The sequence below is a fragment of the Huiozyma naganishii genome, chromosome 1 (assembly GCF_000348985.1).
Source record: "Huiozyma naganishii CBS 8797 chromosome 1, complete genome".
NCBI lineage: Eukaryota > Fungi > Ascomycota > Saccharomycetes > Saccharomycetales > Saccharomycetaceae > Huiozyma > Huiozyma naganishii.
Window position 1 is genome coordinate 836,792 of NC_035922.1, and position 25,226 is coordinate 862,017.

At 46.2% G+C, this 25,226-nt stretch overlaps 14 protein-coding genes across 14 annotated transcripts; 6 read left to right on the top strand and 8 right to left on the bottom strand.

Moving 5' to 3' along the window:
- Positions 1-12: 12 nt before the first annotated feature.
- QRI7 (putative N(6)-L-threonylcarbamoyladenine synthase) lies at positions 13-1,215 on the bottom strand (the record flags this gene model as incomplete). The annotated part of the gene is made up of 1 exon (XM_022609952.1): positions 13-1,215. One exon carries the CDS (start codon positions 1,213-1,215, stop codon positions 13-15), a length of 1,203 nt encoding a protein of 400 aa, XP_022462472.1.
- A 535-nt stretch (positions 1,216-1,750) lies between these two features.
- On the top strand, positions 1,751-4,129 carry KNAG0A05630 (uncharacterized protein; the record flags this gene model as incomplete). Its single annotated transcript, XM_022609963.1, has 1 exon — positions 1,751-4,129. The coding sequence occupies one exon, from the start codon at positions 1,751-1,753 to the stop codon at positions 4,127-4,129; it is 2,379 nt and encodes a 792-aa protein (XP_022462473.1).
- A 238-nt stretch (positions 4,130-4,367) lies between these two features.
- Positions 4,368-5,849, bottom strand: QRI1 (UDP-N-acetylglucosamine diphosphorylase; the record flags this gene model as incomplete). Its single annotated transcript, XM_022609974.1, has 1 exon — positions 4,368-5,849. One exon carries the CDS (start codon positions 5,847-5,849, stop codon positions 4,368-4,370), a length of 1,482 nt encoding a protein of 493 aa, XP_022462474.1.
- A 203-nt stretch (positions 5,850-6,052) lies between these two features.
- Positions 6,053-6,580, bottom strand: KNAG0A05650 (J domain-containing protein; the record flags this gene model as incomplete). Its single annotated transcript, XM_022609985.1, has 1 exon — positions 6,053-6,580. The coding sequence occupies one exon, from the start codon at positions 6,578-6,580 to the stop codon at positions 6,053-6,055; it is 528 nt and encodes a 175-aa protein (XP_022462475.1).
- A 662-nt stretch (positions 6,581-7,242) lies between these two features.
- POL3 (DNA-directed DNA polymerase delta POL3) lies at positions 7,243-10,530 on the top strand (the record flags this gene model as incomplete). The annotated part of the gene is made up of 1 exon (XM_022609996.1): positions 7,243-10,530. One exon carries the CDS (start codon positions 7,243-7,245, stop codon positions 10,528-10,530), a length of 3,288 nt encoding a protein of 1,095 aa, XP_022462476.1.
- A 138-nt stretch (positions 10,531-10,668) lies between these two features.
- DUN1 (serine/threonine protein kinase DUN1) lies at positions 10,669-12,225 on the bottom strand (the record flags this gene model as incomplete). Its single annotated transcript, XM_022610008.1, has 1 exon — positions 10,669-12,225. The coding sequence occupies one exon, from the start codon at positions 12,223-12,225 to the stop codon at positions 10,669-10,671; it is 1,557 nt and encodes a 518-aa protein (XP_022462477.1).
- Positions 12,226-12,612: 387 nt separating this feature from the next.
- Positions 12,613-13,674, bottom strand: GET3 (guanine nucleotide exchange factor GET3; the record flags this gene model as incomplete). The annotated part of the gene is made up of 1 exon (XM_022610019.1): positions 12,613-13,674. The coding sequence occupies one exon, from the start codon at positions 13,672-13,674 to the stop codon at positions 12,613-12,615; it is 1,062 nt and encodes a 353-aa protein (XP_022462478.1).
- Positions 13,675-13,918: 244 nt separating this feature from the next.
- BUG1 (Bug1p) lies at positions 13,919-14,959 on the top strand (the record flags this gene model as incomplete). The annotated part of the gene is made up of 1 exon (XM_022610030.1): positions 13,919-14,959. The coding sequence occupies one exon, from the start codon at positions 13,919-13,921 to the stop codon at positions 14,957-14,959; it is 1,041 nt and encodes a 346-aa protein (XP_022462479.1).
- Positions 14,960-15,057: 98 nt separating this feature from the next.
- On the bottom strand, positions 15,058-15,603 carry SNU23 (U4/U6-U5 snRNP complex subunit SNU23; the record flags this gene model as incomplete). Its single annotated transcript, XM_022610041.1, has 1 exon — positions 15,058-15,603. The coding sequence occupies one exon, from the start codon at positions 15,601-15,603 to the stop codon at positions 15,058-15,060; it is 546 nt and encodes a 181-aa protein (XP_022462480.1).
- Positions 15,604-15,778: 175 nt separating this feature from the next.
- On the bottom strand, positions 15,779-17,050 carry RPN6 (proteasome regulatory particle lid subunit RPN6; the record flags this gene model as incomplete). The annotated part of the gene is made up of 1 exon (XM_022610052.1): positions 15,779-17,050. The coding sequence occupies one exon, from the start codon at positions 17,048-17,050 to the stop codon at positions 15,779-15,781; it is 1,272 nt and encodes a 423-aa protein (XP_022462481.1).
- Positions 17,051-17,912: 862 nt separating this feature from the next.
- On the top strand, positions 17,913-20,165 carry PMT1 (dolichyl-phosphate-mannose-protein mannosyltransferase PMT1; the record flags this gene model as incomplete). The annotated part of the gene is made up of 1 exon (XM_022610063.1): positions 17,913-20,165. The coding sequence occupies one exon, from the start codon at positions 17,913-17,915 to the stop codon at positions 20,163-20,165; it is 2,253 nt and encodes a 750-aa protein (XP_022462482.1).
- A 411-nt stretch (positions 20,166-20,576) lies between these two features.
- KNAG0A05740 (uncharacterized protein) lies at positions 20,577-23,126 on the top strand (the record flags this gene model as incomplete). The annotated part of the gene is made up of 1 exon (XM_022610074.1): positions 20,577-23,126. The coding sequence occupies one exon, from the start codon at positions 20,577-20,579 to the stop codon at positions 23,124-23,126; it is 2,550 nt and encodes an 849-aa protein (XP_022462483.1).
- A 243-nt stretch (positions 23,127-23,369) lies between these two features.
- SRP14 (RNA-binding signal recognition particle subunit SRP14) lies at positions 23,370-23,804 on the top strand (the record flags this gene model as incomplete). Its single annotated transcript, XM_022610085.1, has 1 exon — positions 23,370-23,804. The coding sequence occupies one exon, from the start codon at positions 23,370-23,372 to the stop codon at positions 23,802-23,804; it is 435 nt and encodes a 144-aa protein (XP_022462484.1).
- Positions 23,805-23,923: 119 nt separating this feature from the next.
- On the bottom strand, positions 23,924-25,180 carry UBX3 (clathrin-mediated endocytosis regulator UBX3; the record flags this gene model as incomplete). Its single annotated transcript, XM_022610096.1, has 1 exon — positions 23,924-25,180. The coding sequence occupies one exon, from the start codon at positions 25,178-25,180 to the stop codon at positions 23,924-23,926; it is 1,257 nt and encodes a 418-aa protein (XP_022462485.1).
- Between the last annotated feature and the right edge of the window lie 46 nt (positions 25,181-25,226).

Below are 25,226 nucleotides of genomic sequence, written 5' to 3' on the forward strand. Positions count from 1 at the left end.
TCACAGGTTCGATTACCTCATATAATCATTGTTATTTACATAATATTTTTCTTTTTTCCACTCTGATATGGCGGCTAGTTCATCAAGCGCCCATTTCCTCACGGGTAACATACTCATATCGTTATATATCTGGACATTTTTCGTGGTTTTAAAGTGCCGCATCAGTTCAATACCAGTCCATCCGATCATCACTGCGTTGTCCGTACACAAAGCGGCCTCTGGGTAGTAAAAATTGTCGAAGTGGTCCTTGAGTTCGAGTTCGAGTCTTCTCCTCAACTCAACATTGGAACTGACACCGCCCGAACAAACAAAGCTTCTTGCACCCTGTGTGCGTATATTCCCTGAGGGATTCCGCATGACATCTCTGATCTTGGATATTAGATGAGTGAATATTGCTTCCTGAATTTGCCCCGCGAAGACTCCCTTCTGTGTGTCGGTCCCGTTCAAGGGGGTCAATTTCAGTTGTTCCTTCACTGCGGTGACAAATGGTGCAAACGAGAAGGCCAGTTTCCCCTTATTGAACCCACTCAAAGGATTCGGTAACCTGAAAGGGTGCCGTTCACCCTGTGCCGCATTGCGGGCCCAACGTTCCATCTCTTTCCCAATCATGATCCCGGTAATGCCAAGTTCACGTCCACATTTATCCAGAGAGTCGCCGACGGCAACGTCAATCGTATCACACACGATTCTGTGGTTGATGATATCCTCGGAGTGCACCAGCATTGTGTGGCCGCCACTGACAAGCAGACTCGTGAACGGGAACTCGATGCGGGGGTCCGTCATCCGAGGAACCAAAAGGTGTCCCAACATATGATTTACGCCCAAGAGGGGCACACCCAGAGCTAACGACAGCCCCTTGGCCAGATTGAGCCCGACAGACAGAGATCCAAGCATCCCGGGACCCCTCGTCACTGCTATCAGATCGGGACGGTTCGTGATTCTGGATAACTCAAGTTTTTCGAGGAGACACGGCAGTGCACTCTGGTGGTGCGTGTGGGCCTGCGTGGGGATAATCCCCCCAGCGCTGGCACTGTCCAAGGTATCTTTCAAATGGCACAGAACCCTGCACTGCCCAAAACCACCACCACTGTGATCGTCGTCGTCGCAGTCCAGCAAGGCAACACTCGAATCGTCGCACGAGGACTCAATCGCCAACACCCTGTAAAATCTCAAACTGCGCGGGGCAAACACCCGAACGCACTTCGCAAGGAACATACACAGATCTCTACAGGGCAAACCCGAGCCTCACGAGGGAACCAACAACCCTTTCCCGGACGACCGCACCCAGGACTCCACCCATATCTGGGCGATGATCAACAGAAACTGAAATCTCTTCATTGTTTACTGCTACACCGGGACTTCGCAGCCAAGAGACACACTTAACACAAAACACAAGGCGCAAGACTCAAAACGCCAGAGAAACAGCCGCAGAGAACAGGAAAATTACATAACACGAAAAAAGGAAAAGTAAAATCTCGAGAAAAATTTTGACGGCGAAAAAAAGGAAGAGAAAAACTGAGAAAACTTTCGGGAAAAGAAAATATAAAGAAAGGAATCCTAATTGACTAAAAAAAGACTAAAGATCTGCAGTGAAGCAAGATTATTGATTTAACATCGAGGAAAAAACACCTCTAGTCTGTTGTGTTATACTTTTATACCCTCCTCCCCCCCACCTTCGTCCACTTTTACTTTTTTTCTTTTTTCTTTTTGGCTTTTGGCGACCCCTCATCCCTGTAGGCTCCCTTTTCGAATGGATAGTGCAGGTAACGTCCCAGGAACGAACGGTAATAACGGTGTACAACTGGGCGAGATGGATCCAAGCCATACTTTTGAAGGGGCCGGTCTACCTTCCGAAAATGGTCTACACATGTATATGACGAATAGGGTGTCCCCCGCTGGGTACTCACTCGAATCCTCGATGAAACGCACTGCATCTATACAAAAGCCAAAGCGGAAACAGCCTAAAAAATCGAGAAGTAAGAATGCAGCGACAAATAACACAGATATACACAATGCAGGGATGCGACAAGGGTTTACCCCGCAGTCTGCCTCCATAATGGCCCAAGGAGCCCCCCCAGTTGACGGTGCTACTGGCCGTGCTGATTTTCAATCACAGACACAACCGGAACCCGTGTACGATCCAAAGTTGGTCGTTTCTGATGCAATGGCCGGAAACTCGAGGCAGCTTCTCTACGCACATATCTACAACTACCTATTGGAGAATCGACATTACGACACTGCGAGACAGTTCATCAGGGAGGCAGATATACCGATCTCAAATCCAGACGAGCCGTCGAACAACACAAACAAAAACTCCAGTAGTAACCAGAATAATATATCACAAAAACTGAAGAACCTGCCGACAGATCATCTCCTGAGGTCTAAAATGGTGATAAACTCACCAGACACTTTCTTGCTGGAGTGGTGGCAGCTGTTCTACCTCCTTAACGACTTTGTGGAAAATTCACCCATGGATCTTCTTCACAATATTGAACACCCAAAGTTTGATTACGTTCACCCATTGTTTACGCCAGGGGAGAACACGAACAGACCAGAGGTAAACTCAAATTCATTCCCCAGTATGCCACAAATAAAACACAGCAGGTACCGCCCACGGGGGGACCCCCCACTGCCAATGAACCAACAACCGGCACAATACCCACAAAAGCCATACGGGAACTTTCCAAACGCAGAATTTCCGGGAAAACATCCAATGATGAACACTTCTATAGGCAATGTGTACCGCCAAGGCTCCTCAGAGGGGAGCACGGACTCTGCCACTATAGAGAATAAAAGAGCAAGGAGCATCAGGTCAAATTCAACTGACAGTCAACATACGGTCCCAATATCCACCGGCAATCCAGGAATTTCATTAAACGCCCAGCAACAGCCGAATATACCAGCTGGAATTCAGGATCCGAACAAGAGGATTCCCAGCGCTGGGCCCACAATGATGAGAAATAGTGGACCGTTGCCACAGCAAATGAGTATACAGCAACAAATACAACTACAGCAGATGCAACAAAGCGCGCAGATGGCTGGATCCCCTGTCGCTTTTTCTAATCAACAAGTACCTAACATGGTCCCCAATCATCAAAGTCAACCACAACAGAGACCAACAATGCATCAACGACCCGTTCCACAGGGCCAAGTACCGCCGCCCCAACAACATCAGCAGCAAATGCAGCTTCAACATCAACACCAGCAACAACAGCAACAGCAGCAGCAACGTTCATCGACATCTACTCTACCCCTAACACCACACCAGCAACAAATGTATTATGCTGAGATGGCAAACATGATGAAACATCAAAGACAGCAGCAGCAACAACAACAGCAACAGCAACAACAGCAGCAACAGCAAATACTACAGCATGTCCAGCGCCAAAAGACAGCTGATAATCCAAGAAATGCTGCAGCTATCATGCAACAAATGTTTGAAAGAATGAACGCAAGAAATATGCCGAATAACAGCAATGGTGGTGCTGATATGAATGCAACTCATATGAACCCGAACATGCAGCACATGTCCGACCGGGCAAAGTCTCAGTACGCTCCCACTGCAACTTCTGTTTTTGCGAATCCTAACATCGGGACCCCAAACATGGGTGGTGGCATGAACGCTGCAGAAATTCCTAATTTTCCAAACCCCGGTTATCAGCCTGGGATGAATATGAACTTGGAATCGGAGGCTATAGGTGACTCAAGCATACAACAGCACTATGAATCGATGTTAAAAAAATGGTTAGCACAACAACAACAGCAGCAGCAGCGACAACAGCAGCAACAGCAGCCTTCACTTCCCAACCAATCTCGTATGTCATATGTCGACCAAAATGCGCATATGTTTGGTCCTGCGACTAACATGCACGATATCAATAATAAAAACAGTAGCGGAATGTTACCCATGAATAACTCTTATAATAACGAGGACATCGATCTCCAGCTGTTCAATTTTGGTCACTTGAACTCTCAGGTGCTGATGAATTACAAAAATGGAGTCTCAAATAGTTACGGTAACAACAGTCCACATAACGCTACTACTGCTGCTACTAATGATGATGATAATGATGAAAATAATAATAACATTAATAATAAGGCCACCACTAATAAAAACAAAAAACAGTAACCAGGGTTACGGGGAGGCAACTATGAATGGCGTTTCATATTTTTTTATACATAGGTAAATATATAATGTAATACTATACTCTGGTTCACTTTGGCCATATGCTCATGCACTGTTGCATATAGTATTTTCATTGATGAGTACTTTAGGCAAATGGAATTTACGGAAAAAAAAATGGAATGGACTGCTTCACAACAATTTTTTGTCGAGGCTTATATAGATTGAATTCTTACTTTCATAGTTATTCCAAGTAAAGTCCGTCTTTATCAAATACGGTACCTTTAAACTTGGTCAAGTTTTCACCAGAATAGCTCAGTGTGTTTGACACCTCGACCAATGCATTATTACGTACAATAGCTCCAGCTTGTTTCAACCAAGAAGTACCTAAAGTCAAGTATGCTTGTCGACTCGTTTCAGAATTGTCATTTTTTGAATTCAAGCCATTCTTTAACGGGGAAAATTCTTTAGTCCTATCAACCTCCAAACACCCGAACCTCTCCAAAGAGCTGGTAGGAAACACATCAAAAATGAACTGCTCTAATTTAATACCGTTAGGTTCTTCTGGTTTAACCACAGTATTGCTTGTGTTATCAAAATATTGTATTTTCTTTTTGGCAATGTGATATGGCATACTGTCACACCACTGCGACAGTTTTTCCTTCAGCAACTCGACCGAATAATAATGGTTTACAATATTACCAGCACGCAGAAGCAACAGCCCATCTTCATCGGTTGCCTCAGCCAACTCATTTGAAATCTCGGAATACTCAATTACACAAGGACGACCATCCTTTGTAGCTATCAAACCGACTGATTCATGTGCATCCCTCTTCCGAACAGCCTTTGTCGCCAACTGAAAATCATGCTTTATGGCAAATCCAATGAAAACTGGGTCGGCTAACTTGGATAAAACATTGTCGACACAGTACATGTAAGATATGCTTAATGCCCCTTGACTCAAAATACTTAGGAAGATGCCATTATCTCTAATTGCACGATATAGTCCACCGTTACCATCTGGGGATTCAACCAAAGACGTTGGATTTGCAAGCAGTAATTTTTTCCCCTCTTCATCGAAGGCCGGCAAAGTCCCCTGGTTGAAAAATACGATCTGGTCTTTCTTCAAGTTAAAGTACTTGTGATCTCTGAAGAACAATTCGGTGGCTGCCCTGGTGGGGGCTGATGTCATGATGTACCAAGGAATGGTACAGTCATTACACAGCCGTTGCAAAGTGATGATTTTTTCAGCTTGAATCTGGAAAAGGGATTTGTGGGATGGTAAATTAATGTCAAAGCAACCTTTAGGTTGACTTGACCCTAACCGTGTACCTTGACCACCTGCCATCAAAATTATCGCAACTTCACCTGCAGAGATGGCTTTGTGGCCCAGATTGTAGTATTCTTCCTCCAATTGAGGGTTACCGATCACTGAAGAGTACGATGTTGAAGGGAGTGGTTCAAGCGTGCTTTTCTTGTCAGTATTGTCCTCATGAAGTTTGATTGCAGTTTGACAGTCCTCGAGCAATTCAGAGGGGGATTCTCTTTGGGCAACAGCAGTCAAGTTTTCGAAGAATGTGGCTTTGTCGCTAGCCGATAGAGTGTTCAGGTGCTTGAAAAGGTGAGCCTGACCTGCGGCTTCATATTGTTCCTGGATGAATTGATTAGTCATTCTGTGGATTGGAGTTCTCGACAAGGTATATATAATCAGTAATCGCTTCAACATGAGATCCCAAAAGTTGTACTAACTCTTTTACATATAAGATATCGATTTTTTTTTGTGTTTATTCTTTCCGAATTGGGATTACTTACAGTGTGAGCAGCGTAATGGAAACCAACGAAGGGTAGAGTGCAATGCCAATCCAAGAATGGGCTGAAGAATGTGATAATTGAATAAGTTCTATGTCTATTACAATGTTTTTTCCTTCATCATTCAAACAGTAAAATTTCAAGTACCGGAAGAAGACATATTACCACCAAAGGAAGAAGTTTGATGGCTGTTTCCATAAAAGTCTGTATTCGTTGTTTCTCCTCGTTGTTTGCTGTATGCTGTGAATTCTGATACGAGATGAAGTTACCTGCCATGTTCCCGTTCTCTGTGCTCGTTATTAAACTGTCAATCACCGCACCATGTGGATCTCTCGAGTTGAATGGTTTATCAGCTGACCCGTCAGTTTTGCGACTGAATGCATCGTTCCCATACTTGTCATACATAGCTCTCTTCTGTTTATTACTCAAAGTTTTGTATGCCTTATGAACGAGGGCAAATGCCTCTTTGGCACCCGGGGATGAGTTTTTATCGGGGTGCAATTTGGTGATCAACTCTTTGTATGACATTTTCAGTTGTCTTTGACTGACTCCGATATCAACGCCTATAACGTCATAGTACGTCCCATTTTCTTTAGAAAGAATCTGTTCATTCAAATTTGTGTGACTGCTGCTCGTTACGCGTGCCATCACAGCTTCTGATGTGGTACTTTGTTCTTGGACGGCCGGTATAATATAACGCAATATCTAAGCCACAAAAACGGTCAAGTGAAGCTTTAGTGTAGCAAAAAAAAGTCCGGTCTTGAATAATCTCTAAGGAGACTGGACGTTAAATATATAACTTGCTGCCCCTTTCGTTCCAAGCCTAGAGTAACTCATAAAGTTGGAAATCCAAAATGAAATGTGATCAGACTTCCCGTCCTGAAATTCCAGTCGTCTGAACACAGAAAACGGACGAAGGAGACGCTGCATTTTCGATCTCCTTTTGAGCCAGATATGTCCCCATTGGGCAAAAAGTGTCGAAAGAGGAAACTCCTGCGCGGAATCTCGACCCCGCATTACGTGAAAGAGGAAAATCTCTGTTTTTTTCAACGCTTAAATAATCACGTGAGGCTTCGACACAGAATGTTCGAGTGCCTGCAGCGGAAGGCGTGGGGGTGGGTTTTTGCTGTCACGTGAAGAAGATTTTTGTGAAACGCGACGCTTTAGTTTTTTTTTTCGACTTTCCGTACCTTCTGACAGATTTCGTCAGCTCCTGTACTAAAATATCGTTTGTCGTAGATGTGGGTGCTGAGCTGATGAATAGATAGAGGTTGGCACCGCGTGGACATACAAAACTGGTGTGCCTGAGAATGAGCAGCACGCTAAAGAGACCCGGGGATGATGATGCCTCATCTGAGGAAACGAACAACTATGAAAAGAAAATGAAAGTTCAGTCGATAGATCGGACGGTTGGGAGTGAGCCAGTGTCCACCATGGAGATCATCCCTTCGGATTCCTTCCGAAAATTCAAGGAACAAGGGTTTAAGGCAAAGGATGAAGATTTGCACGGGACTCAGATGGAATCAGCGTTTGAGAGGGAGTTGTCCCTTTTGGAACACGAGGCTGCAGAATCGCAGGAACAAAATACTCATTACGGTAGGAAGCAACTGCCAGCTGATTTCAACCCAGATACTCACGATATTTCGTTCCAACAGATTGATGCTGAACAGACTACAATATCTGGGCTGAGGGATGAGAACACCTCCGGTGTAGTAAGATTTTTTGGTGTCACGTCCGAGGGTCACTCCGTACTCTGTAACGTTACAGGGTTTAAACACTACTTGTACGTTCCGGCCCCGAACGACACTGATTCTAAGGATCCGAACAAATTAAAAGAGTTTGTCAACTACCTAAACGAAACTTTTGACAATTCCGTCGATTCTATAGAGATAACACTTAAACAGTCCATCTGGGGTTACTCCGGTGACGCCAAGATACCCTTTTGGAAAGTGTATGTGACACACCCGGCTGTACTAAACAAAATTAGAGCAGCTTTTGAAAGGGGACACTTATCCTTCAATTCGTGGTTTTCAAATGGAACAACCACATATGACAATATTGCATACCCATTGAGAGTTATGGTCGACTGTAGCATTGTCGGTATGTCCTGGATCACACTACCGAAAACCAAGTACAAACTTATCCCTGAGAATCAAAAGGTTTCTACAGCTCAATTAGAAGTTACAATCAACCACCACGATTTAATATCCCACCCTGCAGAGGGGAAATGGTCGCACACTGCTCCGTTAAGAATCCTATCGTTCGATATCGAATGTGCCGGTAGAGTCGGCATTTTCCCAGAACCAGAAGAGGATCCTGTTATCCAGATAGCTAATGTTGTTAGCGAGGCAGGTGCAAAGAAACCCTTTATTAGAAATGTCTTCACCGTCCACAGTTGTGCACCCATCACAGGTTCTCAGATATTTGCTCACGATACAGAACAACAGATGCTGTCACACTGGAGAGACTTCATAGTAGAGGTTGATCCAGACGTGATCATCGGATACAACACAACAAATTTCGATATACCTTACTTGATTAACCGAGCCAGAGCACTAAAAGTGGCAAACTTCCCTTATTTCGGGAGATTATCGAATGTCAAACAAGAGATCAAGGACTCGGTGTTCTCCTCGAAGGCTTATGGTACAAGATCATCCAAGAATGTCAATATCGATGGACGGTTACAACTGGATTTGCTGCAGTTTGTCCAGCGTGAATACAAATTAAGATCGTACACTTTAAACGCAGTTTCAGCTCATTTTTTAGGCGAACAAAAGGAGGATGTGCATCACAGCATCATTACAGATTTGTTCAAGGGAGATAGCGAGACGAGAAGAAGACTGGCCGTATACTGTCTGAAGGACGCATACTTGCCTCTGCGATTGCTGGAAAAGTTAATGGCCCTGGTTAATTACACAGAAATGGCCCGTGTCACAGGTGTACCGTTTTCGTATCTACTGTCCAGAGGTCAGCAGATCAAAGTTGTTTCACAATTGTTCAGGAAGTGTTTAGAGATTGATACCGTTATTCCGAATATGCAGTCGCAAGCCTCCGACGAGCAATATGAAGGTGCAACAGTCATTGAACCGATCAGAGGCTATTACGATGTCCCCATTGCCACACTTGATTTCAACTCTCTGTACCCGAGTATCATGATGGCACATAATTTGTGTTACACAACGTTGTGTAACAAAGCAACGGTGGAAAGAATGAATTTAAAAAAGGACGAAGACTATATCATTACGCCGAATGGGGATTATTTTGTAACTGACAAGTTGCGCCGTGGTATTCTGCCCATCATTCTGGATGAACTAATCTCTGCAAGATCTAGGGCAAAGAAGGATCTGCGGGATGAGAAGGATTCATTCAAGAGAGACGTTCTTAATGGTAGACAACTCGCCCTTAAGATCTCCGCCAATTCCGTCTATGGTTTTACCGGTGCCACCGTAGGTAAGCTGCCTTGTTTGGCAATATCATCATCAGTCACCTCTTTCGGTCGTGATATGATTATGACTACCAAAAATGCCGTCCAAAAGAAATATTCGATAGAAAACGGCTATAAACACGATGCGGTTGTTGTATACGGTGATACCGATTCGGTGATGGTGAAGTTTGGCTCGAACGACTTAAAGGAAGTGATGGATTTGGGCACAGAAGCTGCTGCTTACGTATCGACTTTGTTCAAGCACCCCATAAATTTAGAATTTGAGAAGGCCTACTTTCCATATCTTCTTATCAACAAGAAAAGATATGCAGGCCTGTTTTGGACAAACCCGGACCATTATGACAAACTGGATCAAAAGGGTCTTGCCTCTGTTCGTCGTGATTCATGTTCCCTTGTTTCGATCGTTATGAATAAAGTATTGAAGAAGATTTTGATCGAAAGAAACGTTCCTGGCGCCCTCGATTTTGTCAAACAAACAATTAACGATATCTTACAAAACAGAGTTGATATCTCCAAATTAATCATATCGAAGACATTGGCCCCCAATTATACGAATCCACAACCCCATGCTGTTCTCTCAGACAGAATGAAGAAAAGAGATGGTATGGGCCCTAATGTCGGAGATCGTGTAGATTACGTTATCACTGGCGGTAATGATAAGCTCTACAATAGGGCAGAAGATCCCTTGTACGTTTTGGAACACAATTTGCAAGTTGATTCGAAGTACTATTTGACCAACCAGTTACAGAATCCTATTATTAGTATCGTTGCCCCCATCATTGGAGAAAAGGAAGCGAATAATATGTTCATTGTAAAATCGATTAAAATTAATTCTGGTCTGACAAAGGGTGGTTTGCTGGGGTTTGTGAAGAAGGTTGCCGTATGTAAGGGCTGCAAAAGCCCATTGAAAAAGGGCGAAACCACGCTGTGTTCCAATTGTTCTTCAAGGTCCGGTGAGTTATACTTGAAGGCTTTATATGATGTGCGTGATCTAGAGGAGAAATTTTCTCGATTGTGGACAGAATGTCAACGTTGTGCCGGGAATTTGCATACTGAGGTGTTGTGCTCTAACAAGAATTGTGATATATTTTACATGCGTGTCAAAGTAAAAAAAGAGTTACAAGAGAAGGTTCAACAACTAAGTAAATGGTAAATTATAAAATCTCTCTATACGCATATATAAATTTATCCAAAATCTTGAAATGATTCAACCTTCTACATGTTCTTGTTTTTTGTACGCCGACTTCCGAATTTGAGGATTAGAGTAACATATTGTAGCACTAGTTAACAATCACAGACATGACAATTCAGTGTACGTCTTTGGTAGTCTGTCGTCAGTTAGCTGCAATCTTTCCATACTACTGTCAACTCTAGTATTGATCCCACTACTCTGCATCCACTGATGGGCAAAAACAGCATCGACGTCATATCTCTTCTTGGGATCCCGGACTAATAAGTTAGAAATCAAATGAAGAATAGAATCGTCGATATTGTCCCAGTATGGGGTGTAAAATGCATATTTTGCTTGTAGAATTTGTTCTTTCAACGACGGTGGGCCCAGTTGGTCACTGAATGGGGGAAATCCACAAAGACAGACATAGAGAATGACACCTGCACTCCACATATCTACCTTTGCATCGTATTCCGTTTTCATAAGGACCTCTGGAGCAACATATGAGGGTGTCCCACAGAGAGTGTTTGCAAATTGCATCTCACCTGTGAATTTTGCAAGCCCAAAATCAGCAATTTTGACCTTGATGTCAATTTCGTCTTCATCCCAGGGACCTGATTGGATTTGCACCGGTGAGGTTCTTCTTGTAATGTTCAATAGGATATTTTCAGGTTTGATATCTCTATGAATAATATTTTGCCCATGGAGATATTTCAACCCTGTCATGATTTGCTGGAAAATGGCTTTAGTTTCGTCTTGCCGCAAAGATGTCTTCTTGACAATTCTCTCAAACAATTCCCCGTCGTCCACTTTTTCCAAAACGAGGTACTTCTGAATTTGTGCCTTATTCAAAGGTTCGACAAAGCTGTCAAGCATATTTACAATATTCGGATGGTGTATGCTCATCAAGATGCTAGTCTCCTCTCTGAACTGCTTACTCTTTTTTTCGTCGTCGTTTTGCTGAGGTTGAAAAATCTTCACCGCCACCGTGTCACCGGTTGCCTTGTTGGTCCCCTCCTTGACTATGGCATAATGACCAGCACCAAGTTCTTTCCCAAGGAGGTATTTATCGAAGAAGGACATCTTCTTCATTTTGGCCTTCAACCTTGTAGCGTCTTGACTTGGAACGAAGGAGCCCATGGGTTTTTTGAACACTGTCGGTGGAGTTCCCAATTCCCCCCTTGTAACGTTATCTTCATCTGACTGTTGCAGTTTGAGATCTTCACTTACTGAGTCCCAATTAGTCTTCGACTCTTTGAATAAGAAAGAACAGCTTTTCCCTAAAACGATCTTATCTCCCTGTCTCAAAATTTGATCCTTCTTGACCAGTCTGTTCCCATTGAGGAAGGTGCCGTTGCGACTCTTATCCACTATGTTGATGAGTTTCTTATCTTCTGAGTCCACCTTGATCTTGACTAGCCTCAACTCGCAATGGATTGTAGAGATATCAGGCTCTTGCAGAATAATATCGCACGCTCTGCTTCTCCCAATAGTGGTCACGTCCTTACTGTAGAGCGGAATCCTCTCGTCATCTTTTCCCGGTATAATGTTCAGAAGCGCACCGATTTCCTCATCTGCAGGCTCCCTTGGTGATCGCTCTAAGCCTACACTTGTCTGTTGCCTCTTGTTCGAGTAAGGAAGCTCCTCAGAGCGCCCTCTCTTCCCTGATTCAATCATTTCACTATCCATACCACTCAGACACGCAGACAACTACACACGTACAGACACACCACTGACGTCTAGATAATGTACTCCATGTAAGCTGATCAAACAGAACACACGATTACCTTCCAAGTACAGTTGGAAGTTAATGAAGGAAAAATTTTTCACGATCTGGCGACCTTTTTGACGCGTTTATACGTCCAAGTTTCGTGTCTCCATTGCCGTAAAGGGTAAAATGTAAATAACTAAACTATATTAAGCGTTATGTAACCGACTGGACTGGGATGATCCCCTCCCAGTGCATTCTTGTGCATCGTTGATACTTTAGTTCTGCTCCTCTAGTTCGGTGAATGAAATTTGGTGGTTGTCATTGTTACTGCTAATATTCTTTTTCTTTACAGCTCAATTTTTCTCCTCTAGCTGGTAGATAATTTGGTTGTCGGCCACCGGGTCGTACTCCTTGTCCAAGAATTGGGAGAATTTAATCAGATTGTTCAGGCCTCTGATTTCGCCCGCACATAGAGGCATCTTAACGACGTGGAAGTCTTCGTACAGTTCCCCGATTTGGTCCAAATACTTCTTTTGCATCTTCCATCTGGACTGACATCTCTTACAGTTGTGCTCATTGTCCTGTTCTGCAAACAGCAACTGGTTCACAATAATAGAGTTGACGTCCATGTCGTAGGAAATCAGTTCTTGGATCAATCTCTCAGTCTCGTAAAGGGACAGGAACTCGGAGATGCAGACACAGACAAAGGTGGTCAAATCAGGGTTAGTGAACTGTTCTCTGATTGTTTCGACGTTAGCCTTCAATTCGTTTAGTTTGGCAGAGACATCCACGTTGCCGGCACCCATAAACGAGTTCAGCATGGGCCCCAACTTCCCCGTGATCTCCCCGAACTTATCCAGTAGTTTGGACAAAGTTGTTGGCAATTGCAGGAATCTCAGCGTGTGGCCCGTGGGGGCAGTGTCGAAAATAACGGTGTCAAAGTTATCACCAGCCTCGCCACTCTCCTGCCTTTTGATATGCTTCATGACCTCCATGAAGGACAATGCCTCGTCAATACCCGGGATGGACCCAGTCAACTCGGCCATGGCACCACCCTGTAGCAGACTCCCCCAACCCGTCACCCGTCCCCCGTTTTCCTGGTTCTTCGAGACGGCCATGTCGTTCATGTCCTTTAGTGCGGCAGATGGGTCGATCTCCATACAGGACAAGTTGTCCATCCCTGTAACCTTCCTGGCGTCCTTACCGAATTTCTCTCCAAACGCATCACTCAGGTTGTGCGCTGGATCGGTAGAGATCAGCAGAAACTGCTTCGAGGGCTGCGCTTTCGCCATTTGCAAAGCGATGGAACACGAAGAGGTGGTCTTCCCAACACCACCTTTCCCACCGACAAAGATCCACTTGTAAGTCTCGGAATTGATCAACGAATGCAGATTTGGTTCAGCTTCAAAGTCCATGGTGTAGTGCTATGTGGTATTGTGTGTATCTCAGCTGCTGTAAGGTCTTACAGTGTGTCTCTTGGCGTATGACTTGGTGTTTGACACCTGTTCACAAAAGTTGTTTTGCGGTTTGAACCAAAAATTGAATCTTTTGCTGAAATTTCAAAGACGAGTCTCGACTGGCGCTGAACGAGAAGGATTCACTTCGTGAAGGTTCGCTCTTTGGCTCTCGTGTGTGTGTGTGTGTTCCGCTGCTGTAGTTATGTCTGAAAGTAAATTGGATTTGGAGGAGAAGAGAAACAAGCAATTGGAGGAGGCACGCAAGCGTGTGGAGGAGTTGAAGAAGAAGAAGAAGACGAAGGGGAAGAAGGGGAAGAAACTTAAGAAGGACGGTGAGGGCGCAGGCGCTGATACGAGCGATGGAACACCGGCTGCAGGGGATATTCCAGACGGCGAAGGTGTTCCTGGGGACCTGTCTGATGAGCCAAGGGCAATTGAAGAAGATGCAGGGGAGGGTTCCACAAAGGTAGACGAACTCTCTGTTGATGTGCCCTCCACGGAGGATTTAACACAAGTACCAGAGGACGAACCATCTCTCGATGGTGCTGAAGTTACAGGCAAGGATTCTGTGGAGTCGAAGAAGGAGGAACCGTCTGTTGACGCCGCGGAAACTGCTAATGATAACTCAGTGGAGGTGAAGGAGGAGCCGTCTGGTGACGCTGTGGAAACTGCTAATGAAGAGTCCGTGGAGGTGAAGAAGGAAGAAAGTTTTTCACAAGGTGCAGCACAGGATGACATCTTTGGTAGCCACACTGAAGGTGAATCAGACTTCTTGGAGACGATCAAGAAGGAAGGCGAGCAGAATCAAGCCGAACAGCTGACACAGCAGGTCACAGAACTGACTGAGCTCAACAGGAAACTAAAGTTCACAAACATAGAACAAGAGAGCACCATCGATGAATTGACCGAGGAAATCGGTGCCCTAAAGTTGCGGATACAACAGCTACAAAACTCGCTTACAGAGACGCAGACTCGTCTAACGGCAGCAGAGGAAAGGCCTGCCTCACCAACTTTGCAGAAGACAGGGCCTCGCGGTGCGTCTGTTGAGTTTGCCAGTTTCCAAACAGGTTCTCCGGCACCGGACAAATCACTATCTGCTGGGTACTTTGATTCTTCTAGAAGCCAAACCCAACGTATAGAAGAGCCTGTTGTCGATCGTGTCCTACTCGATAAATGGAAGAATTGGAATGTGGATATGACCACTTGGAGAAGCATTGGTTCGGGTCCCATCGTTAGCTTGTAACCAGCGTCCTAGTAATTCCATTCAAGGATGTGTCATGTTATATGTATCGTATATAAGTGTCCTGAAGCACCACCTTTAAATATGAGTGACCCCCACTCTCATTTCGCCCCAAAAGAGGCAAACCCCATCACATTGCCCACCTCGCTTGACGGCATGTCAATGCTGTTCTTCTTTGGCCTCTTCGCCCTGTTATCCCTTCGAGCCGCGGGAACTGTTGTCGAGTGTGCCCTCACGAACTTCCCAACGAGCTCCCCGTACTGCTCAGCAAACTCGTCTATCGGTATGTCGTCGTTATCCCGCTGTTCCAAGATGAGCGGTTCCCCCAACACGGTCTCGAACATGACCCTATGCGCTGGGTGGTTCAAGTGGTCCGCGAACTGCAACGAGTCCTTCACCGTGACGTCGCACAGTTCGCAATAGAACCCAAACTGTTTGCCCCTCTTGCCCGTCGTGCCCGCGCCCGCGCCAGCCCCCAACACCCGTTTATTCAACTGCGATACCTCATGGGAGAGCAACTCGTGCGGATGCGTATACTTCCATTTCAACTGCTGTAGTGCGTCCTCGGATAAGTTCCATTCTGTGCCCGCATTGCCTTGACCCACGTACTGCGACTTATCCCACGTCCTCCTACCGAAATCGCTCATCCTGACGAACCGTTATACCGCACCGCTGCCTCTTGCGATGAGGTTGGGCACCCTCTGCAATTAAATGCTTGGTAAACGTTTTTCGTTAACTGTTACGTACAGGCGTGAGTAATAGAAGACAGTATCTCTCTCTACATTAGTATATATTAGATGTATGACAAAGAGGGGACGGGATCTAGTAGAGGACGGCTGCCTTCTCGTACAGTTGGTCCACGGCTTTGTTCAGTTGCCCGACAAGTTCCAGTGCCGAGTCGTACGTTGCGTCCTGGTGCGGCGTGTCGTAGACGTACAACCACCCGTTGCCCTGGTCGAGCACGCCGTAAAACACTTTGTCGAGGATCATCTGTGAGAGTTTGCCCTCGACCTGCTGCGAGTCCAGTCCAATCATCTTTGAGATGTGCGACAACTCCACGCACTCGAAGGGCTCGATGATCTTGCACAGGTTCGACTCCAGCAGTGTGTCGTACAGCGCGTTGAAGTGCGATTTGATCAAGTCGTCGCCCATGAGATCGTCGTGGTACGTGGTCAGTGCGCTGTTGAACTGTAGCAAAGATCTGTTCCCGTACGCCTCTGCGACCGCCTTCATCGCGTCTATCCCGCGCGACTGGTACGTCTCCTTCGTGTACTTCGCGTTGAGGATATTCGTGACGTCGTCCATTAGGTTCAGCGATATCTTGGACAGAAGCATGTATCTGAGCACTTGGCATGCCTTATCGAAGGAGTCATGCGTCGATAAGTTGTGGAAACTTTCGAAACTCTCGTAGAAGTACGAGAACGCGGTCTTGTATTCCTTATCTTCACAGTGCAGAATCCCGCTCATCAGATCCAGCTCAGCCATTGTGACTGTCGGACAGTATATCGAGTTAGCCGCTGTCCGAGACGCGGTAAGCGCTGCCTTAGATTTCGCCACGTTCCGCAACTTATGGTACACTTTGCTCTCCAACAGATGGACGTCCACGAGAGATGGCTTGTCATCCAATTTCTTAAATTCTGTAAGCAATGAGTTGATCAGATCGAGCGCGTCCTTGTACTGCGCCTTTTTGTAATACAAAGTGGCCAATTTGATACTCAAAGCATTCTTCAAGAAACTTCTCTTCTCCCTAGCGGCAAACTGGATACTCTGCTGACACACCCAGATCTGGTCATCAAGGGAGTCCGGCACCTGTTCAAACGCATCGATCAGCTGTTTCAAGATCTTCGCCGTCTTCGACTTGGCCAAATTCGCCATGTACTCTGTAGAGTGCGGGATGAACTCCCGCAACTTCTTCTTCTCCCCTCGGGTCACATACAGCCGGCCCAATTGCAGTACACACTGCTCTTGTTCGTTCTTCAATTTCTCAGCCGCAGTGGCGGGCACGTCCCGCGAAAGCAACTGCAGCAACGCCCTCTCCGCCTCATCGTACTTCTTCTCGCCAACCAACAGCTTAACCCCTTCCAGCGTCTGCATCTCACAAAAGCAGTGCCTCCAATCAATTGCTCGTCTGCGAAGGATCCCAGATGCGACCCCCTTGTCTTACCTCCAGACGACACCCTGCTCTCTCCGCCTCTTGTTCTTCAAATCTTCGACTTGTTGTGGATGAGGAAGTGGCAAAAAAGAGAGGAAGCCCTGACTGGGATTGGGGTTAGGGCTTCGGGCAAAATCCAGCACGTGACCTTAAATTGCACGTGATTTTTTAACTGCACGTGATTTTTAGTTTTTGTAGACCTGGTGCGGGACTGAAATATTGGGTTCCCGCCCGTATAAAGGACCAAATCTTGACGTCCCGCCCGCAGCAAATCCCGCCAAAACCCGCCAAATCACGTGAATGCGGGATCAAAATATGGGTAGCTGCGGGATTCTGCGGGATTGCACGTGATGCGGTGGTTCCAAAAGATGTGCTGAATACGCTATAAGAGCATAATGTTCGTGGGCAATGATATCGACAGATTTACCTAAATGTCTGTCAAACCAGTGGTAGCCATGAATACGACCAACACTACTGCTGTGAGGAAATACTCTTTGCTGTGGAATTCAGTTCTTACCCACACGTGACCCAAACTCCCAGACGCCCAGACGCCCCAGACTCCCCCCAGGACGTCTCGTTCTTCGTTTGCGGTGAAAACAGGAAAAAATTCTGACGACACACTCGGAATGTAAACGATGCAGGTATATAGCAATTATTGAAGTGAACAGTTTACTAATTAGGCGACGCGAGAAGCTGGAGTTGTTTGTAACACAGCTGCTTTGTTCCTGTTCTTTCTACGAGTTAAACAACTGTTGGTCAAAATACACACACACACACAAGACTCTCAGTTCTTGATACATTGTCATGTTTGAGAAGGGGAACAGTGTGGTTGGCGGCGGTGAAGATCCAGTGCCGCCAGTGGAGCTGCGAGACGGGCCTGTCAGAAAGTACCTCGTGACTGACCCGCCTGCAGATTTGCACAAATTGAGGGCACACCGGTCGCTGTTTGAGAAGGCGACTGATTCTCGTACTTGCGATGGTTACATGTGCGGTGCGTCTGTTCAATCTTGGTTGTCCCGACAGCGTCGTGTTCGACGAGGTGCATTTTGGTGGGTTTGCGGCGGAGTACCTAAGGGGTACCTTTTTTATGGACGTACACCCTCCATTGGCCAAGATGCTGTACGCTGCCGTGGGCGGTCTTGGTGGGTTCGAATGGTGAATTACCTTCGAAACATCGGGACTAAATTCCCATCGGATGTGCCCTACGCGTTTATGAGGACTTTCTCAGCTGTCTGTGGGTCAATGACCGTGCTTCTCATGTACTTCACGCTCAGGTTTTCAGGGGTATCCATCGCAGTCGCGTTTCTAGCAGCTGTATGTTTCATCGTGGAAAACTCGTACGTTACTATCTCGCGGTACATCTTGCTCGATGCACCAATGATGTTTTTCATCGCGTTTGCAGTTTACTCGTTTAAGAGATTCGAATTGTACCCACAGGATTCCTGGGCGGCACTTAGGTCACTAGCGTTGACAGGTGTCGGTTTAGGGTTCGCTGCGTCTTCCAAATGGGTCGGACTGTTCACTGTTGCCTGGATCGGTCTACTTTGTATCTGGAGGCTCTGGTTCATGGTGGGGGACTTGTCCAAATCACCACGCAGTATCCTGAAATCAGCAGTGTGGAAGCTGGTGTGTCTCCTCGGTATCCCAGTGGTCATATACATCGCTAGTTTCTACGTTCACTTCCAAATCCTGACAAAGGAGGGTGACGGCGCAAGTTTCTTCTCCTCAGGGTTCAGGTCCACTTTGGAGGGGAACGCAATCCCACAGGGGATGCTCGCAGATGTCGGTATCACCTCGACGGTAACGTTCAAACACCCAGGGACTATGGGCGGGTACTTGCACTCGCACAGTCACATGTACGAGACCGGTTCCGAACAACAACAGATCACTTTGTACCCACATTTGGACGACAACAACAAGTGGATCATCGAACTCAGTAACTTCCCAGGTGCCACCCTGCCGAGCTTCCAGAACCTCACTGACGGTACATCCATCAGACTGCTCCACTCGTTGACTCACTGCAGATTGCACTCGCATGACCACAAGGCACCAGTGTCCCAGTTTGCGGACTGGCAGAAGGAGGTCAGTTGCTACGGTTACACTGGGTTTGAAGGTGACGGCAACGACGACTGGATATTGGAGATCGATAAGGACGCCTCGACCCCGGGCCCCGCACAGGAACGTGTCGTCGCACTAGACACAAAGTTTCGCCTGAGACACGCGCTGACAGGGTGTTTCTTGTTTTCCCACGAAGTGCAACTCCCTGAATGGGGGTTTGAACAGCAGGAGGTCACCTGCGCGACCCAGGGTAAACCGCATCTCACTCTGTGGTACATTGAGGATAACGTGAACCCATTGCTCCCCAAGGATGCACCAAGGACTTCGTACCGTCTACCTGGGTTTTGGGAAAAACTTGTCGAGTCCCACAGTAAGATGTGGCACATCAACAAGAACTTAGTCGAGTCGCACGTTTACGCATCCATGCCATACACCTGGCCGCTGATGACCCGTGGGATCAGCTACGTGGGGGAGGAAAACAGAGCCGTATACCTCTTGGGTAACGCCATCATGTGGTGGTCCGTATCACTGTTTGTCGTCCTCTTCACAGGCCTTGTTGCCGCAGAACTGCTCGCATGGCAAGTCGGAAAACCGATCTTGCAGGACACACACGTCGTCAACTTCCACGTACAGGTGATCCACTACCTGTTAGGGTTTGCCGTGCACTTCGCACCATCCTTCCTGATGCAGAGGCAGATGTTCCTACACCATTACTTGCCAGCGTACTACTTTGGTATCTTGGCGTTAGCACAAGCGCTAGACCTCGTCGCCAACTACGTCTTCAAGAGAAACAGGACTTTCGGTGTCGCCTTTGTCGTCGCCTTCACATTGTCGTGCATCTACTTCTTCAACACGTTTAAACCTCTCACCTACGGTACCCCATGGACGAAGGAGGAGTGTCTGAAGACGCAGTGGTTGTCGAACTGGGACTACAATTGCCATTCGTTCCTGGACACATACGAGGAATACAATCAAGTATCCGCTGTTTCACCAGAGTAAAATAGATAAACGTACACACGTATACAATAGATAGATATATAGAAAGAATAGCAAATCATCTCGATAAAGTTGACGAATTCATCGGCAGATATCCCTTACTTGGGCCATTAAGCGAAGAAACAAAACCCCAAATACAAGCTGAAAACATGTAAATATACGTAGCATCAGCCAGGACGTTGTACCGGGTATCTTGTGGCTGGAACTGTCCTCCACCGGACGGACCGCTCCCCGTCTCTTGGAACTCGAAATCACGTGAGAGAATATCAAAACCACGTGACGAATTGGAACTGCAACAGAACAAATATAAAAAATGACGAAAACTGTAAAGCGCGACGTGTTAAGTTGCACTTTACCTCCGACTTTCGCGTGAGATCTTGCTTTTGGCCTGCAACCGACAAAGCAATCCTCCCAATGGCTGGTATCAAAGATAAGAAGTCCTCCAAAAAGGCTTCTGTTACTGCAGCGGAGAAGCAGCTGCCTCCAGTTGAAGTCGAGGTTAAGCGCGGCCCGCAGAGGCCTTACATCGTTTCGGGAACAAGCGATGAGATCGTTCAGGAACGTGTTTCGACAAGCTTGGTGGATAAGCTATGTGTTGCCGGACTGATTTGTGTTGGTGCCGGTGTCAGATTCCAGAAGCTGGAGTGGCCCACCGCTCCAGTGTACCATGAAAGAGAAATTGCGACAGCAATTGAAAAATACGCCAATAAGGAATTCTTTGTTGCTATGGTGCCACCTTTCATTAACCTCATGTACAGTGTGGTGGCTAAATTTGCTGGGTATGACGGGACTTTCCCCATTATCGAAGGCGACCTGTTGGACAAGAACGGTCCATATGTTGCCCTGAGATTCTTCTCGTCTTTCCTAGGTCTGTTCACCAGTGTCCTTTTGTTTGCAACCTTGCGGTTGTCCGGTATTAAAAGTCTCGTAGCCGCAGCGGTTTCTGGTGCCTTTATCTTTGAAAATGGGCACACCACCGTTTCCCGTTTGTTTTTGGAGGACTCGCCTATCGCATTTCTAGTCGCTGTTTGTGTTTTCTTGTTCAAGAAATCGGAACTGTACGATACTGGGTCTTGCAAATCGTACTCCTTCTTCGTCGGGTCACTCGTTGCTGCAGGCTGCTTGGTAGGATCCAAATGGAGCGGCGCCTTTATCATTGGCTGGATCTTCCTGATGCTGGCATGGAAGTTTATCCTACGCATTGGTGATCTGACCAAACCAGTCGTTGGGTCCATTAAGCACACGTTTGTCAAGGGGTTCCTTTTGCTAGTGGTCCCATTTGTGGTCTACATGGCTGTTTTCTTCGTGCACTTCCAATACACCACTGTGGCTTCTCACGACTCGAATATTTTGTCCGCAGCGTACAGAAACTCGTTGACTAATAGCAATATGGTCAACGACGTCAAGGGTCTAGTGCTTGTTGGCTCACGCATCTCTTTACGCCATGTCAACACATACGGTGGCTATTTGCATTCTCATCAAATGTACTATCCAAAGGGATCTAACCAAAGACAAATTTCTTTGTACCCATTCATCGACGAAAACAACGACTGGACCATCGAATTGTACGACCATCCAAACGAGGTCCTTGACGGTCTGACCAAGGTAATCGATGGGACTAAAATTAGGTTGAGGCACCCATCCCAATGTAGATTGCACTCGCATGACCATAAGCCACCTATCTCCGAGCACAGCGACTGGCAAAAGGAGGTCAGCTGCTACGGGTATGCAGGCTTTGACGGTGATGCAAACGACGACTGGATTGTGGAAATCGACAAGAAAGCTTCCAAAAAGGGCCCAGCTCAACATGAAATCACCGCTATTGATACAAGATTCAGATTGAAGCACGCCATGACAGGTTGCTACTTGTTCTCCCACAACGTCAAACTAGCGGATATTGGTATGGACCAGCAGGAAGTGACGTGTGCCTCTTCTGGTATCGACTCTTTAACGCTGTGGTACGTCGAAGAAAACGAGAACGACGATCTACCATTTGACACACCACGTGTCTCTTACTCTCCTATCAGTTTCTGGGCAAAGTTCAAAGAGACCCATGAAAAGATGAAGTTTGCGATTCGTGTTTTGGAGTTGCCTCACTCTCATATATCATCTCCCCTATCTTGGCCTTTCATGCTAACCGGTAATGAGTTATACAGTGTGAACTACGAAAATGTTTACTTTCTAGGGAACGCTATTATGTGGTGGTCGTCCACGCTTTTCATTGTTGTCTTTGGCGTTGTGTGCGCCTCAGAGCTGATTGCGTGGCAATTGGGCAAATCGATTCTTCAGGACTCATATTTGATCCGTTTCCACTTGGAATCTGTTGAGGATCTTTTGGGTTATGCTACTTTCATGACTCCCTTGATTCTTCTGGGAGGCAATCACTACATCAACGAGTACCTACCAGGTTACTACTTCGCCATCTTGGCGCTCGCACAAGGTTTGGACGCCATTGTCAACTTCTTGTTCAGAAAGAATAAACCTGTGGGTTACGCTATTGTGGCATCATTTATGATTGCTAACGTGTATTTCTTCAACAACCGTAAGGACATCATCTATGCTGGATTGGGGAACTCCGACGCATGTTACAAAACCCAATGGTTGAGTTCTTGGGATTACAACTGTGACAGTTACTACCTAACGTACGACGACTACAAGGCCACAAGAACTCAAAACAGACTAACAGATGATTCCACTTCTCTGACGTTCATATTCCCTGAGTCTACAGTGCTAGGTGAATTTGATCAAGAGCCACCCGTCGTCCAACACGATGAGGACGGAGAGAGCAATGGGCTGAACGGTGATGAGGACGGAGAGAGCAATGGGCTGAACGGTGATGAGGATGTCGATATCATGGAGAGGTCGAACGTTGTCTACGTCGACGAAAACGGGAATAAGATCGCTCCCGAGGTCGTCAAGTCCATGGTGGAGGAGGAAGGTGCTATTTTGAATAAAGGTGAATAATAGTATCATTGTTTCGCCCCTTTGGCGTCCACAATGAGACCCCGTTGTAACGATGTATAGAATATTTACAGGTCAACAGTTACCACTTCAATAATAGTGTCTGATCCAATGTGACGATATTTTTCAAAATTTCGAAAAACTTTGAACAAATGCTTGTTTGACAACAAGGTTTCAGGGAATTTCGGTCGCAGGACAGTCCGTTCAGTGTGGTGCCCTGGGTTGGATTCAAACAAGAGCTTGGCCATGGTTAACGAGGGTTGTGTACCTGCCAGCGAATTCCTGGTGAAAACGGCAGAGTTTTTCAAATTGGCCAACGAGAAGCATATAGCAGTCCGTTTGACAGCCAAAAGATTGATAAAAGTGGACGAGGTAGACGGGAACGATGAGTTCAATGCCACCGAATTGCCAAAGTTTGACATATCGAGAGAATCCTCTTTAAAAACGGATCCTGAGGCAATCACTCAGGAACAATACAGTTTACTGATTCGCATATCCTTTGGTTCGCATGCAAAGAAAACCAAGTGTTCAACCGTTGTCAGTGCTGCTGACTTGGACAAATTTTGGCAGGAGTACTCATCTGTCGTAAAGACAGGTATGGTTGGGCTTGTCAAGAAGAAGAAGAAGAGGAAGGGCAAGAACGTTGTGTCCAAGGACAAGAAGAAGAAGGCCAAGAAATAACGCATTATTCACTGAACTGCACAGGCAATTCTATCCTTAATATGTAATATAAAACGTATGTTTTGTAAAGTTGAGTACCATTATCATCCATTGTTACCTCTCTGATCAGCTCATAAACTCTAAGCATCATCATCCAAAGCCTCGAATAATACCGTACCTGATGGATAGATGGCAGGTTCATCCTTGATCCTAGCCTCAGGGTCTAACTCTTGCCTGGGCGCCGGGGATATCAGTCGAAAACTGTAGCGATGTCTGTAGTTTGTTGGGGGTTCGCTCACATTGTCGTCTTCCTCAGGGGAGTCCAAAAGGTTGTTCATTTTGAGTTCAACAAAGGCGTATATCTCTTCGATTGGTAATGTGGCCGAAAAGCTGCGGGTTATTCTACTATTGTCACCTAAACGAATGGCAACACGGCAAGCATCATTATACAATCCCCTTGTGGGCTCTGGCTCTAAATTGGCTTTTCTCCAGAGTAGCCATTGCCGTTTGAGGGTTCTTTCTTGGATCTCATTCTGCGCTCTTTCTTCGGCTTCGTTTCTTTGGCGGTCCCTCTCCTGATCATGTCTCAAAGATTCCCTAAATCTTGAATCCTGTTGCTCCCTGATTAACCTTTCCATTTCTCTGTTTTGCCTTTTCTGGGCCAGTTTGACTAGCTGAGGATACGCTTTCGCTAGGATGGCATCAAATTTCTGGGCGGTATATCCCTCCAGCGACCCTTCATATTTCCCTATCAATTCCATCCTCGTATTGTCTTTCATCGATAGAACACCAATGAAGGGCATGTGTCTTATTTTCAAGGAGTTCGCGACCTGTAAACCCTCCGGAGTGGTAATGTCACCAAACCAAAGGAATATTTGATATGTCTGAACAGCGTTGATAAAGGGTTCAGAGCATAAAATTTTCTCCACAAATTCCATTCGATTGGGCACTAGTGGATCGTGGATATATATAAGCCCAAATTTTATCTGACTGATGCATTGCTCTAGCAGGTCTGTGTAACACTGCTGTACTAGATTACTCGGTATCACACTGGATTCTGAATTATAAACAGACCCAAATGTGAAGGCGCCTTCCGTACTTGGGACCGACTGTGACGACAGTTCCTCTAAAAGTCTCGTGGACTCTGTAGCATGATCGTGTACTGATTTATGTTTCCTGTTGTACATGTTCGCAAAATTGAACACTGGTTTAATCAGGCCCAGAAGCAATATAATACCTGTAAGGGAATAGTACAAAATCAGTAACGGAATCTGTAAGAGTGCTGACATTGCTATTACTCCAGCTTGTCTCCCAGATATATGAGGAGCTTGTTGCGCTTCCTGGTATGCATTTCCTGGTCCTGTAGGTCCCCCCTCCGTGGGGAATCCTCCGGGCATTGACAGGGGGCTTTCTGACGAAGGCTCTTGGCCTAGCCTCTGTCCC